This window comes from Culex pipiens, chromosome 2 (genome assembly GCF_016801865.2).
Source record: "Culex pipiens pallens isolate TS chromosome 2, TS_CPP_V2, whole genome shotgun sequence".
In the NCBI taxonomy this organism is placed as follows: domain Eukaryota; kingdom Metazoa; phylum Arthropoda; class Insecta; order Diptera; family Culicidae; genus Culex; species Culex pipiens.
The window spans coordinates 98,168,444-98,187,666 of record NC_068938.1 but is presented as its reverse complement, the minus strand read 5'-3'; the positions used below and the strand labels follow the sequence as shown (position 1 = coordinate 98,187,666).

At 38.6% G+C, this 19,223-nt stretch overlaps 1 protein-coding gene across 2 annotated transcripts in view; it reads right to left on the bottom strand.

The window, feature by feature from the left end:
* Positions 1-19,223, bottom strand: part of LOC120416872 (zinc transporter 2-like) — a 144,759-nt gene that overhangs the window by 102,267 nt on the left and 23,269 nt on the right. For both annotated transcript variants that reach the window (XM_039578767.2, XM_039578768.2), the window contains exon 2: positions 418-596. In XM_039578767.2, coding sequence (XP_039434701.1) covers positions 418-596 — 179 coding nt within the window. The remainder of the gene's footprint in view (positions 1-417; positions 597-19,223) is intronic.

Below are 19,223 nucleotides of genomic sequence, written 5' to 3'. Positions count from 1 at the left end.
AATGTTGCTGTTTTTGTTTTCGTCGAGCAAGTGGTTGCACTGTGTAGTGCAAGTGGTCGTTACGACAAACTGCAGTGCACTAATTAACTCTGTACACTAAGACGCGAGATAGTGGAGGTGCATTACTTTGTAATGGAGAGCGTTCTGCTAGAAACTATTCGGGAAATACATTTTTCATCATGAACTTTAGTTTTTCTTGAAAATGTTGTTTTATTTGTTTCAAGGAAATAACAACTTATTTTTTTACTATGAAAAACATTGGACAGATTTTAAAAGATTTATCAATTAGCAATTCTTCATTAGTTAATGGATGCTCTGAATCAGGTCACCTAACAAACCCCAATAAAAATCAGTAAATCTGAAATTGGCACAATTCTTGCAGCGTGAGAACAACAACGTAAAAAAACACCAACTTACACTCAATTTTCCTAATGTCCAGCTCCTCGTCGAGGGGGCCGCAGCAGGATTGTGCCAGCTTGCCATGGACGCAGTAGATTACCGATTTCTGGGGCTGCTGCTGCTGGAGCGATGCTGGCGGCGTGCTCCGGGAATCGTCGCCCGCGTTGGCACCGGTTCCGTAGGTTTTCGTCAGCTCGCTGGAAGTGGAAGTGGGAAGGTTCGGGATCAATTCACATATTGAAATGTTATTATTTATCAAATCTTCAAAGGAGTTTTTTTTTTCATTTTAATATTTATAAACCTCTAAAAACATTATAATTGAGAAACTACGACTTCATTCAAAGATTTTTCCCAGTATTTTTAACAAGCTGAATTTTATGGCTGATATATTCGCAAATTGACTATATTTTTATTTGACAAAAGAATTGCATAATTATTTTACATGGCTTCAAACAATTGTGGGAATTTCTGATCGATTTGGTGTCTTCTGCAAAGTTGTAGGTTATTAATAGTACATTTCTGTAAAAAAAAAAATGGTACATGGGAAATCCAGATTTTTTATGTCACTTTTTATCACAAAAGATTGAATTCAACAAACATATTTTTTATTTTTCGATTTTTTTATTTGCTGCAGTTTGGGATGGTGCAAAATCTAGTACAGAGATATGTTTTTTCAATTGTGATTTTTTTGGAAAAACAACGGACTCTCTCGTTGTCGATTTGAAGAGACCATCGAGAGCGGGAAGTATCAAATTATAGAACGAAAAATCAAAGCATGCTGCTTGAAGGGACTGAAAAATGATTGTCAGCTGGAGCAATATTGATATTGAGAAGATTGACAGCCAGACTGTATTTGAAATATTGCCAAACAAATTAAAAAAAAATATTTTCAGATGCGAAATCAAATTGGCAAATGCGAAAGGCGTGATTTCTTTTGAAGGGGTGCGCCGTTTTTTAGTTAGTGGCATTTCAAGGTGAAATATCACAAAAAAATTTCATTTTTTTATAATTTTAACCCTCTACTGCCCAAATTTTTTTTCGAAAATTTTCATTCTTCCCGTGTTTAGGAGGTTATTTTGAGCAACTTTTGTTCTACGAAAAACTTTACTTCTCATGTTTTATGTTTTTCTTGTTTTATTTTTAGTATTTTAATTTTTATTTGTCGTGTTTAGTTTACCTAATTTATAAATTTAAATGTTAAAAGTCACTTATATGAATTTTTGCTTATTTTTCATATTTTCTGCCCTAGAAAGACACTATTATCAGTTAAATTGTAAAAAAATGCGTAAAAGCATAGTCTGGGACATAACAAAAATTACTGCAAAAATTCCTTACTCGATTATCCGAAGGCCTCGGAAAAATTTCACTTCGGATAATCGAACTTCGGATAAACGAAACTTCGGATAATCTAGTCTGGACTGTACTTCTTTTTACTTAAAATATAGGAAATGTTATTTTCTAAAATTTTAAGGTTTCTTGTTTCCAATGCTTTCGAAACATAAAAAAATTGGTTAAATAAAACGAATTTTGGCGATTTTTCAGATCGAAGCCCATTTAAAGGCAGAGTTGGGCTGTAGAGGGTTAAAAATCTTTATGGAAGAAAACACATAAAATATTTTCAAAAAGCTGAGAAAATTTCCTGCAATTTTTATTTTTGAAAAAAATATTCTCACTGTAATCTGATTGGCAAATGGATTCTACCTTTTGAGAATGTGCTGCTCTATTAAGTAAAAATAAAGAGCAGAAAATATCAGTGTTGTGAATGAGTGATAGAAAAAGCTATCATTTGAAGATCTTATATCTCGTGATTGCCAGCAAGAGCATTCTCATTCTATCACTCCTTCTCTTTTCTTCGTTCAAGCTCACTCGCCGAAGATTCTTTTGTTTTCTCAGAAAACCGCAATGAAAGAAGCTAAGCTCTATTGAGGGGGATGATTGTGAATGCAGGAATGAGACAGACTAAGAGAATGTCACATGGGTTTGTGTAATCACGAGATAGAGACCGTTAATTATTTATGCTAAAAATTTCGCTACGGAATGCAGGGCATTGCAAATTGCGTAATGAAATTTCAGGCGTGATAATGGTAGCCGTTGAGAACTGAAAGTTTGATATAAAATTGGAACCAATCGAATCGGCGATATTACGATTTGAAAAATGAAAAATATAGTTTACCTAATTTAAGGGGTTACATACATGTAGAAAATCACAAAATTCCATATAACAGAAAATTCATTAAATCCACTCAAAAGATGATTTTTAATCACTCTTGAAAGTTTCATAAAGATATTTCATGACTAAACTGAGAAAGAGACGTTTTAAGTTTGAAGTTTTGCCATGCGCAAAGCGAACTGCCGAACTTTGTGAGCGTTTATCTCGAAACACCGAGTTGATTTGGGACTATCCACAAACCACGTGGACACTTTTTTTGTAAATCCCAACACCTCACTCCCCCCCTCGTGGACAATTGTCCATACAAAAAAAAACCTTTTTTGTATGGAGCGTGGACAATCGCCATACCCCCCCCCCCCCCTAAGGTGTCCACGTGGTTTATGGATGGTCCCTTTACGGGTGCCACGATATCTCCAAATTAGCTCTCAAAACATGCCCCGTGTGCATGACGAAGCCCGATTTTGAAATTTCGTTCAAAAATCTGACAAAAACTGACTATTTTTAATATAAAAAACAGAAAAAATATTTTTATCTTTTTTTTAAATAAACTTTTTGAAAATCGGCCTTCGTCATGCACACGGGACCGGTTGAAAGAGTTTTCACCAAAATGTTGAGCCCATTCGGTCAAGGCAGTGTGGAGATATCGTGGCACCAGTTTTTTGAAACTGCTAACTTCAAATAGCTCTCTGCAAAGATACAACAAAATGTGTTCAAATTTGTTTTGGTAATAGTTAAGAATGTATACTTTCATGCACTGAATAAAGATTAAAAAAAAAAAGTTTAGGTGTGGGCGCATACAAACCTCTGACAATTTTGACAATTTACATGTATGTAACCTCTTAAACATTAAAAGGCTGTACCTCGGTAACAAGAAGTTCCATCAACAAAATCAGAAAATAAAATAGAACATTTTCCCAGCCCTAAGAAAATATATTTTTTGCAGGGATGCTTGTCCTTTATTAAATATTTGTAAATTTAAAAAAAACTGAACTTTTTCGGGTAATTTCATTTTAATATGAATAGATCATAAAATTGATGAACTTCAAAAAGAATATGTGAAGTCATTTTCGATAACAAATTTGATTTAGCATTTAAAAATTATTTTTGAAATTTTGTATGACATTATTTTAAAAAATATATCTTCTACCCTATTTTTAAGCACAAAATGCCTTTTTTTAGTCCCCTAAAATATATTAAAAAATAATCGAGGATTACAAATACGTATTTTGGGAATTCAACTTTAAATGATAATAAGTTTATAAATAACCTACAATTTAGCATAAGGCAACAAAAACACTCTTCCAATTTTGAATGTATCTTTTTTTTAATAAAAAGATTTGTTGAATTAAGCCATTCTTCCATAAAGCAAATTTATCAGCACTGAGTTTTATAACATAACTTTTATTTTCATGTTTGAAATATTCACATTAGTATTTTAAAATCGTAATTAAAATAACAAAAAAATATTTTTAAATATTGAAATTAGTATTTTTCTGATTTTAAAGTTTTATTCAGATTGAAAAAATACGACTTGTCGTATATCGTTATCTCGTCTGAGATTCCATTGCAATTCACAAATAAGTAAAGATAGTTCACAACAGAAAAAAAATCACAAGACAAACAGCAACAATACAGTCTGGAATCAAACTGCCCTCAAATATGACTCAAACTCCCGGGCTCCACTGCATCCAGAACGGATGCCAAGAATTCGAGCAGTTTCTTTCCCGCTTTCCTTCGGAGAAAAATGCACAAAAGTATTTGCGCGCGCGAAAGCAGAACGAGGCCAACGTTGGGCAAGGAAAAACAACCCAAACTCTGTGCGCACTACAGAGGACTGGCAAGGTTGGCCCGCAGCAAAAGATTGCATTTCCTGGTTCGGCCCCCTCGAGGTGGGGGGAATTTTCTTCGTGGAATATTTGAAACCTTCGCAAGCGCAAGAAAGAGAAGGAGAAAAATGTTGAAATTTTCACCAAAGCAATAAACTTTTCCGCAGTGAGTAGGACAAAAAGCTGAAACCTTAAAAAAGTGAACTATAGTTAAATAATGCTTTATTTTCCAGCTTTGGCAACAGCAAAAGTGTTGGCCGTGGCAAGGAACAAGCAAACCTTCCCCTGAATGCGTAAGCTGAGCGAATGTTTCCAAGGCGCGATTTCGAAGGCGATAAGCTAAGAAATGGATCAAGGCGTTGGGAAAATAGAAAGGAAAAAAGCTTGAAAGAGCAGAGGATTTGCAATTTTCGCCAACGAGGCGCCTGCATCGGAGTTCTATTGCAGTAATCAAAGTCCTACTTTCCGGCTTCATTTCATGAGCAATTTCCTGGTGAAGCGATGCGGAAAAGTACAGTGTTTTCTTGTTTCTTGTTTCTTGTTTCTTGTTTCTTGTTTCTTGTTTCTTGTTTCTTGTTTCTTGTTTCTTGTTTCTTGTTTCTTGTTTCTTGTTTCTTGTTTCTTGTTTCTTGTTTCTTGTTTGTTTCTTGTTTCTTGTTTCTTGTTTCTTGTTTCTTGTTTCTTGTTTCTTGTTTCTTGTTTCTTGTTTCTTGTTTCTTGTTTCTTGTTTCTTGTTTCTTGTTTCTTGTTTCTTGTTTCTTGTTTCTTGTTTCTTGTTTCTTGTTTCTTGTTTCTTGTTTCTATGGTTCTTTATGGTATAACAAAAAAACATACAAAAGGTACAGATATTTATTACACGGCGTGCCTATTTTCTGTTCTAGTGCCAAAAGTGCAAGTCTACCTAAAATTTACTGCATTCAGCATTAAAAAATACTATCATAAGCCCGCACTCAGAAGTCGTTAAATGATCTGCAATTAAATAAGACATTTGGCAGCAAATAACTTGAAGAGGAAAATAAAAATGTAAATCACAAATAATTTAATTTCAGCTGACCTGGTTGGCAGCTCAACTTAAGTACCGGAAAAGATTGAAAATCTTAAAGTGATAAAAGCTAAACAGAAGGCAACCACAAAGCACCAATAGAAAAAATCTCTCTGACCTGGTAAAATAAAAAACGGGAGAAACTCAATTTAGAAAATACTACAGTATATGTCTTTCCAAACTGCAAACCACCGTAATCAATTATTAAAACGTCACCATCAGAAATTGGATTTCCTTGGTTGTAGGATTACAGTGAACGGCCCGAGCGGTTTAGGCTTTCAGGATTTTTGTGATATTTACTTGTAGAGTCAAAACAGATCAGTAAACTTCACTTATTTGTATATTACACTTTTTAAAGATTACATTTTTGCGGTAACACTCTCAACTTTTACGCGCACGATCACATCACTCAACTTTTCGTTGCTAATTTCATTAAGACCTTCGTCGAGCCAATTCTCTACGTTGAAGCCAGACTTGTCCTCCAGACCTCTTCGCCGAGCCATGCCAGACCCCGAACTCCTAAGTCCCGGGTGGACTCTTCACAGCGGCTAAGTCCCGGCGGACTGCGGCCTCCACCGCTAAGTCCGGCTGGACTGGGGCCTCTGCTACTGGTGGCTGCTGGCGGGTCCGGCTGGTCTGGGGCTTCTTCAGGATCTGGAACTGGACTGGGCTTGAACTGGCTGGAACTGACTGGAACTAACTGCCCTCCTCAAGAATTTTGGGGTTTTTATAGTCAGTCCCCGAAAACTCTACTTAATTTTGTTCTACTAAAAGTGGTCCGTTTCGATGAGAAGCATCGATGAACCTCATGAATTAAATTATGCAGACCTCTGCAATTCTTCATGACTTTCCGTATGGTGTAGTGAGTACACCTCAAAATCGGAAGTCATGGGTTCGAACCATTGTCGTGAAACTTTAAATTATGTTATTGGAATATCAAAATTATGTTCCTAAAACATTCTCAAAAATGTTGGTCAATAATGAGAAGGTCGAATTCTCCATTGAACGAACATGCCAATGAATTTGGTTAAGCCACACCCTCAATTTCCCCTGTGGAAAAACATCGCACATTCATAATTGAAAGCTTAACCATTTTTTTTGATTGCCTAACAATTGGCGAAATTTAATAAAGGGCTTTTCAGGTGAGGATGACTCATGATCCACACCTGTACATAAGCTTAATTATTTGTCGCGCAACGCGAGTCGACGGGTAAAATTATTTAATGCTTGCGTAAGCGCGCATGGTCAGAACGGTGGTGAGGTTCGAAAAATGGACAAATTTAATGATTTAAATTTGAGGTCGCTGCATTCCCCCACACTTACCAGCTAGATGTTTGTATTCTTGAAAAGCATTAAGAACATCTATCGAAAGTTATTTGTAGGTTGAAAGATGATACCCAAAGTTAATAATTTAAATTGTGAAAAAAATTACTTTGCAAAAAATCATAAAAAAAACTTAAATGGCTGGCTATAAAAAAATGATTTAAAAAAATTGGTTCGGTTCAACAGGTTCCCAAATTTTTGCGATTTCTCTCTTTTCATAATGTCGTATCAAAGCTCACATTTTGCAGAAAAAAATTGGTCTCACAAAACTGAAGAATGTTTGTTTTTCAATTTCACTTGCGTCCAACCACTGCAATGAGGCTACTTTACAGTTGAAATGTAGCTGACATTTTCATTATACAAAACCATACGTTCAACCACTAGTCCATCTCATAGCGCAAAAAGCAACTAATTTCAGCCAAAACTCCTGATTGCCCGTTGCGAAAACACATTAATTCCCCGTTTCATTTTACAATTCAATGCCAATTTCCTCGGAGTTCGCTGAAATATTATCCCATATTTCCGCTCAAACGACCAGCTGATGCCACAAAGCCACAAGAAAACATGGCTGGTTAGCGATGTCATTCGTTTTGTCAGGAAATGGCTCTGAAGCTGCAATCTCCAAGGAGTTGGCGCTACTGCACCGCCATACATCGACAATTGCCAATGCACAATGACACAAAAAGCACACCCCGGAGAATTGGAAAATTGAAAAAATAGTTCGATACAAAGCAGCAGCAGCAGTAACTGCTGTACGCTTCGGCTGCCACTAAAAGTCAACCAATTTTTCACATATTTTCCCACATCCAACATCCTTGCAGTGCTGGGAAAATGCAATCAGAAAATTCTAAAAACTTAACAGATAATGAAAACTGACACAATATTGATTGTCTTAGGCTGTCAAAAAAGTCTCAGTTTGTCTCAGTTTGTCTCAGTTTTTCTCAGTTTGTCTCAGTTTTTCTCAGTTTTTCTCAGTTTGTCTCAGTTTGTCTCAGTTTTTCTCAGTTTGTCTCAGTTTGTCTCAGTTTGTCTCAGTTTGTCTCAGTTTGTCTCAGTTTGTCTCAGTTTGTCTCAGTTTTTCTCAGTTTGTCTCAGTTTTTCTCAGTTTTTCTCAGTTTATCTCAGTTTGTCTCAGTTTTTCTCAGTTTTTCTCAGTTTGTCTCAGTTTGTCTCAGTTTGTCTCAGTTTGTCTCAGTTTGTCTCAGTTTGTCTCAGTTTGTCTCAGTTTGTCTCAGTTTGTCTCAGTTTGTCGCAGTCTGTCTTGTCTTGGTCTTGTCTTGGTCTTGTCTTGGTCTTGTCTTGGTCTTGTCTTGGTCTTGTCTTGGTCTTGTCTTGGTCTTGTCTTGGTCTTGTCTTGGTCTTGTCTTGGTCTTGTCTTGGTCTTGTCTTGGTCTTGTCTTGGTCTTGTCTTGGTCTTGTCTTGGTCTTGTCTTGGTCTTGTCTTGGTCTTGTCTTGGTCTTGTCTTGGTCTTGTCTTGGTCTTGTCTTGGTCTTGTCTTGGTCTTGTCTTGGTCTTGTCTTGGTCTTGTCTTGGTCTTGTCTTGGTCTTGTCTTGGTCTTGTCTTGGTCTTGTCTTGGTCTTGTCTTGGTCTTGTCTTGGTCTTGTCTTGGTCTTGTCTTGGTCTTGTCTTGGTCTTGTCTTGGTCTTGTCTTGGTCTTGTCTTGGTCTTGTCTTGGTCTTGTCTTGGTCTTGTCTTGGTCTTGTCTTGGTCTTGTCTTGGTCTTGTCTTGGTCTTGTCTTGGTCTTGTCTTGGTCTTGTCTTGGTCTTGTCTTGGTCTTGTCTTGGTCTTGTCTTGGTCTTGTCTTGGTCTTGTCTTGGTCTTGTCTTGGTCTTGTCTTGGTCTTGTCTTGGTCTTGTATTGTCTTGGTCTTGTCTTGGTCTTGTCTTGGTCTTGTCTTGGTCTTGTCTTGGTCTTGTCTTGGTCTTGGTCTTGTCTTGGTCTTGTCTTGGTCTTGTCTTGGTCTTGTCTTGGTCTTGTCTTGGTCTTGTCTTGGTCTTGTCTTGGTCTTGTCTTGGTCTTGTCTTGGTCTTGTCTTGGTCTTGTCTTGGTCTTGTCTTGGTCTTGTCTTGGTCTTGTCTTGGTCTTGTCTTGGTCTTGTCTTGGTCTTGTCTTGGTCTTGTCTTGGTCTTGTCTTGGTCTTGTCTTGGTCTTGTCTTGGTCTTGTCTTGGTCTTGTCTTGGTCTTGTCTTGGTCTTGTCTTGGTCTTGTCTTGGTCTTGTCTTGTTTTACTTTTTGTAAGAGTTTTTTTTTTTTGAAAAGTTCTTTCGAATCACTGCTTCGCAGCACAAGCACAAGCACTCGGAACAAATTGATTACACTTTCATAAATTCGATATCGCGAAGACAACGAACGACGCCGAAGACGATGCAAACATGTACAACTTTCACATTTCTGCTTGGTCACGAAATGCAACCTCCACCACCAGGCGGCTGACGAAGAGCCTTGGCAAGTCACTGGGACGACACAGGGCCAAGAAATGTGGTGTCCCTCAAGAGACACACGACACCATCGCTGCTAAGGCTAACGGCCAGGACGAGGCCACATCCAGAGTGCTGGAAATCCCATCCGCTTCGTCGTGCTCGCTGAGAAAAGTAGTTTTTCCTTTTTTAAGAGACTTTAGTGTGGGCACCATTTTTCGGTGGAGGAGTTTGCGAGCCAAAAAGGGAGAACCATTCCAGCTCATCAGCATACCCACTATCGTCGTCTAAAAGGTTTATAGTTTTCAACCCCATTTTGGGGCGCACACACACACACATCCCAACACTGCTCATCACATGTGTGGGCAAAGATGGCACACAAAAATCACCATTTCTGGACCTTTAGCTGGGGAACTTTTGATCCGACACTATACCCAGAGCGAATCGTGCTGACGACCGGCGAGATCAAGGGACGGGCGCGATGGGAAAGTTTGCGAAATTTTCAGGCAGATTTCGGAGTGGAGTTGCGTATCCTCATCGGGACTGGCAACACCAGCCAGCAACAGTCTACTGTTCGGAGCTCCTCAAACTTTTCGATTTTTTTCGCCGTAATTTACCGTGATTATCCGCGAGTTTGCTGCTCCAGCATGCCAAGGGCCGGCCGTGGCCGTGGCAGTTCGAGTGCGGCCTCGAAAAACCCGCGAAGCTCATCTACCGGCAGAGTGCAGAAAGGTAAACACACCAACGCTGCATCGACCGCCATCGCGCACGGGAGCGTGCCCAGTGACGTCATCGATGAATCGCTATTACACGTGTCATACCGTCCACGTGAGTCCCCTGTACGGACGAGACAATCCACCCGGGCATCCGGGAGCACTTCCGGCCACAAGCACCACGACGACAACCACTTCCAACGTTCCCACCAGAAACGAATTTGAGATTCTGAGTGGAGAAGAAAACAACACCGACAGTGACAGCAGCAATGCTAGCGACGACGACTACGATGATGAACTTGCGCCCAAGCAAGAAAAGAAGAAAAAATGCAACTCTCCGAAGGAACGACGTCCACCTCCAATTTTTGTTTTGGAAACGTTGGCAGACGATATTGACGAGTTGCTTGAGGGACTCCAATATTGTCTGAAAATAAGTAAAACTTCTGTGCAAGTTATTACGCACAATAAACAGAATTTCGACCTGGTGGTGAAGAAGATGAAGTTGCGAAACTTCAAATTCTTCACATTTGATCCTGTAGAGAAGGTCCCTGTGAAGATCGTCCTTCAGGGATATCCGGACCGCCCGATCTCCGACCTGGAAGAACACCTGTCGGGCATCAAGGTTAAGCCTCGAGAGGTTAAGGTGCTCTCGAAATCGACAACAGTGACAGGTACGTACACATTGTACCTCCTGTACTTCGATCGTGGGTCCGTCAAAATCCAGGACTTACGGCGGATCAAAGCACTGGACGGCTTCTTCGTGACGTGGCGATTCTACACGAAGAATCCGACCGACGCAGCGCAATGCCACCGCTGTCAAAAATTCGGACACGGTTCAAGAAACTGTAATCTTCCGCCCCGGTGCGTAAAGTGCGGTGAGACCCACTTCACCGAAAGGTGCAATCTTCCGCGGAAAGACCAGCTGGGGGAAAACGCCCAGCAGCACAAAGCGCGCGTCAAGTGCGCGAACTGTGGTGGAAACCACACGGCGAATTTCCGTGGCTGTGCCGCGCGGAAAAAGTACCTCGAGGAGCAGGACAAGAAGAAGAAAGCGCCAGCGTCCCGCCAACCTCCGAAGACTTCGAGCTCGAACGCTGCAGCAGCTGGCGGCGGAGCGGTTCCATCGACCAACCCAGCGTTCCCTCCCGGTTGGGGAGGTTCGTACGCTAGAGTAGCCGCTTCTGGGAGCGGTACTTCACCGGGACAAGCAGACGTTACCGGAGATGACCTCTTCACGCTTCCCGAGTTTTTCGCTCTTGCTGGAGAGATGCTCACGCGCTTTCGTGCCTGCCGGAACAAGGCAGAACAATTCCAAGCTCTTAGTGAGCTGATGATGAAGTATATCTACAACGGATAAGCTGCCTAGTGCAGCGCAGTTTTTTCGACGTCAACAGACAAAACAAATTGTGATCTAGTTTTAAGCTTTTCTATTTCTATCCTTTTCCTGAGCAAATTTCGAAGGTTTTTTTTTTAAATAATTTTTCCTTCTCTTGGCAAATCCATTGTTAGAATATCCAATTACATCAAAATGAACTATAGTACAAATCTTGAGTTTTTTTTGATTAGGTCCTATAAACATATGAAAGACAATAGTTTATTGGTCCTTTTCAAAAAAAACTCTGGAAATCATAGTTGAAAGGTACTCCAAAACTCTATTAGGTTATAAAAATTACGATATTGTGAATTGATTATTTACTAATAAAAACTAATTGAATTGAATTGAATTGAAAAGTTGCGTATCTTTGATTGAAAAGTTTATTGTGCTTTTTTAACTTTATGCCTTTCTTACTAAAGAAAGGTATAGGTTTTACTTTAAGGCTGGACGTCATTTCCATCTTCGTAATTATGTCGATTCAGCATGAATTTTCATCGGAAAAATCGTCAAAAAATCACACTGCATCGATTTTCGACGCTTCGTCGCCAAGTCGTCAAGTTGAGCTTCAAACACTGGCGCGAGAATGCTGACGCATCTATTTTGTGGCTCGACTTATACTCGTGTTGTAGTAGCTTGTCTACCGATGTTTCCTACAACATGTAAGATATCGTAGCTTTTCGGTTTCTTTTGCCCTGTCCGTTTTTGCATAACTGTCCAATGTTTATGCAAAAACTTTTGTGATATGAGCAATTCTCTACGGAATCGGTCTTTTTTCTTCAATTTTAATTTTTGTATTTTTTTATCCGACTGAAACTTTTTTGGTGCCTTCGGTATGCCCAAAGAAGCCATTTTGCATCATTAGTTTGTCCATATAATTTTCCATACAAATTTGGCAGCTGTCCATACAAAAATGATGTATGAAAATTCAAAAATCTGTATCTTTTGAAGGATTTTTTTAAATCGACTTGGTGTCTTCGGCAAAGTTGTAGGTATGGATACGGACTACACTGGAAAAAAATGATACACGGTAAAAAAAATTGGTGATTTTTTTATTTAACTTTTTATTACTAAAACTTGATTTGCAAAAAAACACTATTTTTATTTTTTTTTTTTTTTTTGATATGTTTTAGAGGACATAAAATGCCAACTTTTCAGAAATTTCCAGGTTGTGCAAAAAATCATTGACCGAGTTATGAATTTTTTAATCAATAGTAATTTTTTTCTAAAAATCTAAATTTTGGTCGCAAAAAATTTTCAACTTCATTTTTCGATGTAAAATCAAATTTGCAATCAAAAAGTACTTTAGTGAAATATTGATAAGCTAATGGTCCGATAGCAACTAATGGTCCGATTTTCAATGTTAAAATATGAAACATTTGTGAAATTTTCCGATCTTTTCGAAAACAATATTTTCAAAATTTTCAAATCAAGACTAACATTTTAAATGGGCGTTATATTGAATGTTCGGCCCTTTTGAAATGTTAATCTTGATTTGAAAATTTTGAAAATATTGTTTTCGAAAAGATCGAAAAATTTTACGAATGTTTCATATTTTAACATTGAAAATCGGACCATTAGTTGCTGAGATATAGACATTGAACAATGGTGGGCTGTTTGGTTGAGACTTAGAAAACATCAATTTTCCTGTTTTTAAACCTTTGCATTGCAATATCTCAGCAAGGTCGTATCAACAAAGTCCGAAGAAGCAAAATATAAATAATTTTCTCAGCTTTTCAAAAATATTTTTTTTCAAAAGTGGGCAAACATGTGCACTATTTTAAAAAAATTAAAAACTTTGACTATTTTCAAAAAAGTCACCTAAATATGGATTTAACATGAAAACGGTGCACTTTATCAAAATTTCAATAAAGTACTTTTTGATTGCAAATTTGATTTTACATCGAAAAATGAAGTTGAAATTTTTTTGCGACCAATATTTCAATTTTTTGAAAAAATCACTATTGATTAAAAAATTTATAACTCGGTCAATGATTTTTTGCACAACCTGGAAATTTCTGAAAAGTTGGCATTTTAAGTCCTCTAAAACATATCAAAAAATAAAAAAAAATAAAGATAGTGTTTTTTTGCAAATCAAGTTTTAGTGATAAAAAGTTAAATAAAAAAATCACCAATTTTTTTTTAACGTGCATCATTTTTTTCCAGTGTAGTTCGTATCCATACCTACAACTTTGCAGAAGACACCAAATCGATCAAAAAATTCCTTCAAAAGATACAGATTTTTGAATTTTCATACATCATTTTTGTATGGACAGCTGCCAAATTTGTATGGAAAATTATATGGACAAACTAATGATGCAAAATGGCTTCTTTGGACATACCGAAGGCACCAAAAAAGTTTCAGTCGGATTAAAAAATACAAAAAAAATCGAATGACCGAAATCCTAGAGAACTGCTCATATAGGACATTCATCCGGCTACAATCAATTTGTTTCCCGTGCGCTCCTAAAATCACCTAAATGTAGACTTCATTTTCGTAAGTTTATTTAACAGGGTTCATTGGATTCCAATAGGAGCTTTCTAAGCTTTTCATCGTTTATTTCGTTTTCAAAGTGTTCAATGCTGGCGACGACAATGGCTTTCTTCCTACGGTTCTCGCGATTGAGTGTGTAGTGGTGCGGTTGTTAAAAATAGCTATCTCTGACTCTGTCACTTTCGTAGAAGCTGAATGGCTAGCTTCCCTGCACCGTCCGGCACACGCGGTTCACTTGTACCTCGGTTTTGCTTGGCTTGGTGCGCTGGACCGATGAACCAAAATATTGTGCGTATTCCCGTAAAAGACACGCGGCATACCAGCCTCGAAACGACGCGCCGCACTTTCGGCAAATGAGCGCTGTCAAATCCCATACTGCGCGTTTTGTTTTTGTTGATCTTCTGCTTCGAATTGCATGGCATTGTTGCCGGGTATGTTTTTTATTGCACCAAAAGTGCAAAAAATCGCTGGCAACAGTGTCTGCGGCACATTCTGAAATGCCGCGCTGCACACAAAAGGGCTCGTACCGAAGCTAAAAAACCAAAACCGCGGTGTGCGTTGTCACTGGCGCATGGGAAGCTTGCTATGATCGCGTTTGTCATAAACGCTTGTTTGATTACAAACTTACAAACATATTGTACGATTGAAAATATTCTTTTGGTAAAAATTGCGTTTTTTATTTCTTTTAGAAATCATATCATTTATAATACATTGCTTTCATCATAAGACTTTCTTTTGTGCTGACGTTATAAATAAACAAAGTCGATGTTATTATTTGAAAAAAGTTCTACCATTGTTATATTCTTTAGTAAGAAAGGCTCTATCTCACCCCAGGTGGGATTAAATCGGGTTTTTTATGTGACAACTTTTAATTCGTGCTTCAAATACACTTTAAAATGCAATATAAATCCATAATTTTACAAACAAAACTATTTTAAACTAATTTCAGGCAAATTTTGACTTTTTAACAATTAAGAACATTTCTGAGTCCTGTTTTATTTGCACGGTATTTGATCATTTATGTGGGTTTGTTTTCCGGCTTTTTTATTTGTTCATTTCGCTACAATATAAACTTTTTTCTGCCTATTCATTTTTGATTTCATTTTTTGAAAAGTGAGATGATAAACTTAAAAAATATTCATACTGGGTTGCAAAAAATTCAAGTGATTTTAATCAATTTGGCTGGGCAGTCATGATTCGATATTCAATTCAATTCAATTCATTTTATTTTAATAGTAAATAATCAATTTACAATTCCGTATTTCTTATAACCTAATAGAGTTTTGGAGTTCCTTTCAACTATGATTTGAACTATAATTCATTTTGATGTAATTGGATATTCTAACAATCGATTTGGCAAGAGAAGGAAATATGATTCGATATGAAATTTAACAAATCGTCGCTTTTGTGCTATCTTGTGCCACGTCTGATATAAAAAGATAGGACGTGTCACAAGATAGCACACAAGCGACGGAATTGTAATAAGATAAAATAGAAGCAAATCAGCGAAATTTTTTTGGCTATGTTAGTTGAATATTAAAAAAAGCAGTTAATTTATAAACTTTTTTGGAAAATAGGAAAAGTTTTTTTTTTGTGTCATGTTCAAATTTAGTGAAGATTTTTTTAATATACTTAAAATAATGTATTATGAAGCAGTTTCTGTAGTAGGAACATAAGATTTTCACAGTCATTTTAACATTTTCAGGTCCCGCGGAATTTTTGTGAAATTTTGTGTTTTGAAATTAAGGTCCGCATGAAATTCACTATTTTTGAGCGTGAAAAATCACTAAGCCTAGTTGTAAGTAGTACAACAATTGTTTCAGTTTTCAGCATGGTATTGGAGTGATGTTAAAATAGTGAAACAAAACTGAGAAAATCTAATTTTATACACATTTTGTTAAACGTAAATTACTGGCTACCTATTACAATGTAACAAAATGACTTTTTGGCGGGCATTCAAGGGTTTGTTCCGGTGGGCATACTAAGCCCAAATCCAAAATATGAGCTTGATTTGACGTAACAGGAGCTGGCGCTCCACCCTTCAATTTTAAATGGGATTTAACCCGTAAAAAAGATTTTTTCAAAAATGTCACTTTTTGAGCCACAAAATCATTGACGTGTAGGCCAGATCCTTGTGCATCTTTTGGTATATATAACGTTGAAATTTGGAGCATCTAGAGTTCGGTACAGACCATCAAAGTTTGCATTTTTTTGAAAAATTGAACCCAGCAAAATCAAATGGCATCTATGGCGTCGCGAGGCGCGACGCATATCTTTTGAATAAAACCGCCAAAAATTATTTATATTTTTGTTACATCCTACTACCTATGTCAAAGTCCTTCAAGTATACATTTATAAGAAACAAGCTTACCCAGACAGACTTCGTTCTGGCTTTTTTTTTCGTTTGTTGACGTTTTTTGATTTTTGCTTATTCAGCCTCCTGTGATCAAAATTTGATTTTACGCAGCTTTTCCCATACAATATGCAGATTTTCCGGAATCGGTTCCAGAGTGGCCAAAGTTGTAACTTTTTGGCGTAAGAACCTTCCTTGGGCTTATACGAACCCAACGCAAAAAAAGCACCTCGATCCGACGCTCCGTATTGAACTGATTCGCGTTCGAACAAAACCGTCGAAATTTTTTATATATATAGAAGATTTAATTTTGTTCAATATGCCGATTGTAGTGGCAAAATAAAAGAAGAAATCCACCAATGTTATTACATATTTGGAAAGATAATTGATTTTCCTACAAAGAATTATCATGCAGAATGAATTATATAGTACCTGTGCTTCCCCTGATATCAAAATGTAGCGTGACGGGTGTTACCGTTGCGGGTAATCGCTCGATTTTGCCATTTAACTTCGCCCATGGCAAATAGGAGCACGTCTATTAATTTGAAGTTTTAATTTAATTTTGTAGGGAATAAGGCTTTTGTTTTGTATTGTTTTCATTTATTGTATTAATGTTTAAATGTAACTGAGACAGAGCACAGTTAGGGAAATAAATAATAAACCACATTTAACGAACCGTAGGTCCAATATCTGTCCACACACTTTACCTACTAACCCAGCGGTTGTGGTGCTATAAAACCGTGACCATTGGGATCGTCACATGCAAACGAAACAGAGAACCACAAAAAGGAATAAAAGGGAATACGATCGATGGGTAAAGAGGGTTCGACTGATATGCAGAACGACGAAGAAGATCTTTCCCACTTTAGCAGCACACGAGCAAACAACTACCAGATTCTAGTGCGAGCACGTACACCAGTACATAGTACCCGGCACAGTTACAAAGTGTAGTCCAAGTGGGAGATTGAGATCTGCCCGCTACAGCGTCATATCAGGTATCATTTGGATAGTTTTGGTACCCAACAAGGCTTGAGCCACTTCGATATCCCTCTAATCCCTTAACCGTCATCTATTCACCTGGAAGGACCCGTAATTGCCAGCTAAGATCGCTGCCGGACGATCGCCAGTCTGGTGGCCAAGATGTGTCCATCCTGGAGAGGACAACCCGCCCACCGGCGCACTTCGGTGGTTTGGCACGTGGTTGGAGTCCACGAAGCTGGGTTTCTACCGAAGCGCCAGCAAGTTCGAGAAGCACGTGTGTCCAGGATCACCGCACGAGTTTCGGAGGCGAATCCGAAATCGGGCACGCGCACGGGAGCCCCCCCCCAAGGAGTAGGCCGAGAACGGCCACGTATGGCCCGGTGGCCCCCTGTGCCTCACCGGCCGTCCAGCACCCCGTAGCAGCCCAAGCAGCGAGAACAACTCCTAGCAGCAGCACCAGCAGCAAGGCCGGCCCACCGCACTAACCACACACACACTCACACACTGTAAGTTTAAATACAAAAAGTTAGAAAGTAATTCCTAGGTCTTGTGTCCTTGATTCGGCTTCGAGCCGACCTTGATGAGAAGGCTCTTTGCTTTAGCTAGTCCCGCCAGCGCGCAAAAGAGGCCCAGAGCCCACCCCAGTCGGCCGTGGCTCTAAGACCAACCGGCTGGGGCGTCTTAAGGCCTCCTGGCCCAGAGTGTACGATGTCCCGACCAGTAACACGGGACAACATCGTAAAACTGGACTTTTAAAAGGCACACAACAAAAATCGCCACAGTTTCACCAGTTTGATTTTTAAAAACTTTTGCTCTTCAACTTATTATTACAAATTGAAAAACGAATCTTTTGCTCCTTGAACTGAACGAATTGGTTGAAATTTGAGTTTTCTTTTCGTGACGGGACAACGAAAGGAGCAGATTTATGAAAAAACTCCTCTCCCATTCAATGGCTTGCAGACCATATTTGGTCAATATTTTTGGCTTTTGAGGTAAGAAAACGCATTTAAAGCACATTGCAATTATTGAATCATAATAAAAATGAAATCTTTCATATTAAAAATCACATTGGAAATTGAAAAATGTGACATTTTGGTGTATTACTTCGGATAATCGAATCTTCGGTTATCTAATTTTTAATTGCCGACCTCGAATATGACCCCATTACTACTCTAGAATAGTTTAGAATGTGTAAATCCAAGCTCCTAACAGGTAATCAAGCTTTCAAATTTTACTAAAATGGGGCCGCAGATCTCGAATTTGATGTTTTTTTTGTTCGTGATTCGAGTCTGAGCTGTATTTGGTATTTGAGCTCAGTTCGCTTACCAGAACAAGCCTCAGAATGCCCGCCAAAAGGTCATTTTTGTTACATCCTACTTGTAACCCACCGTCAAAACCCTATTCAACCCGTTCTTTTAAACACCAAGTTTATTTCACGTTCCGCGTCACGGACATTCCAACTTCTAGCGCGAATGGAACTCTAGCCCATATGCCGTTTCATATATTTCTATTTCAAAAAAGAGGAGATCGTTACTGAATCCATTCCGCACAAGACACACTCACACATGCACCCTCGCCATAAACATTAGCATAAAATTGGCAGCGTTCCGAAGTCTCGCCTTCGACGTCGGACTCCAAAATCCGCAAAAAAAAAAACAAACATAATCTGGGAATTTCCCGAGGAAGAACGACGACTAGAGGCGTTTCACAATTCACTAAATGCTTTTCTTTCAGCGTTTAATCCGAAAAATCGCCTCCGGAACGACGACGCGCCTCAGCGCCTTAAGGGCGCGTATGTGTGGCTGTATGTGTGCGTGTAAGTGTGACCCGAGGAAGTCTCCGTATAAGGTGTGAATGTTGTTGGCTGGATGATGATTATGCTGTTGCTTCTTTCCGGGTGGGAAGGGGGGAAGGAGTTCTGATTATGTCCCTTCAGGGAATGGCACGTCGTCGCCGGCGTTGATCCTGCAAATGTTCGCAACGGTGTGTGATGGGTCATTTACGGGGAAATTTCGGCCCGGAAATGGACCAAACTTCGGCCCGAGTTCGATGACGATGGTATTTATATGGAGGAGATATGGATACAAACTAATTCTGATTTGAGTGCGAGCGAATAAGATTTGGGAACCG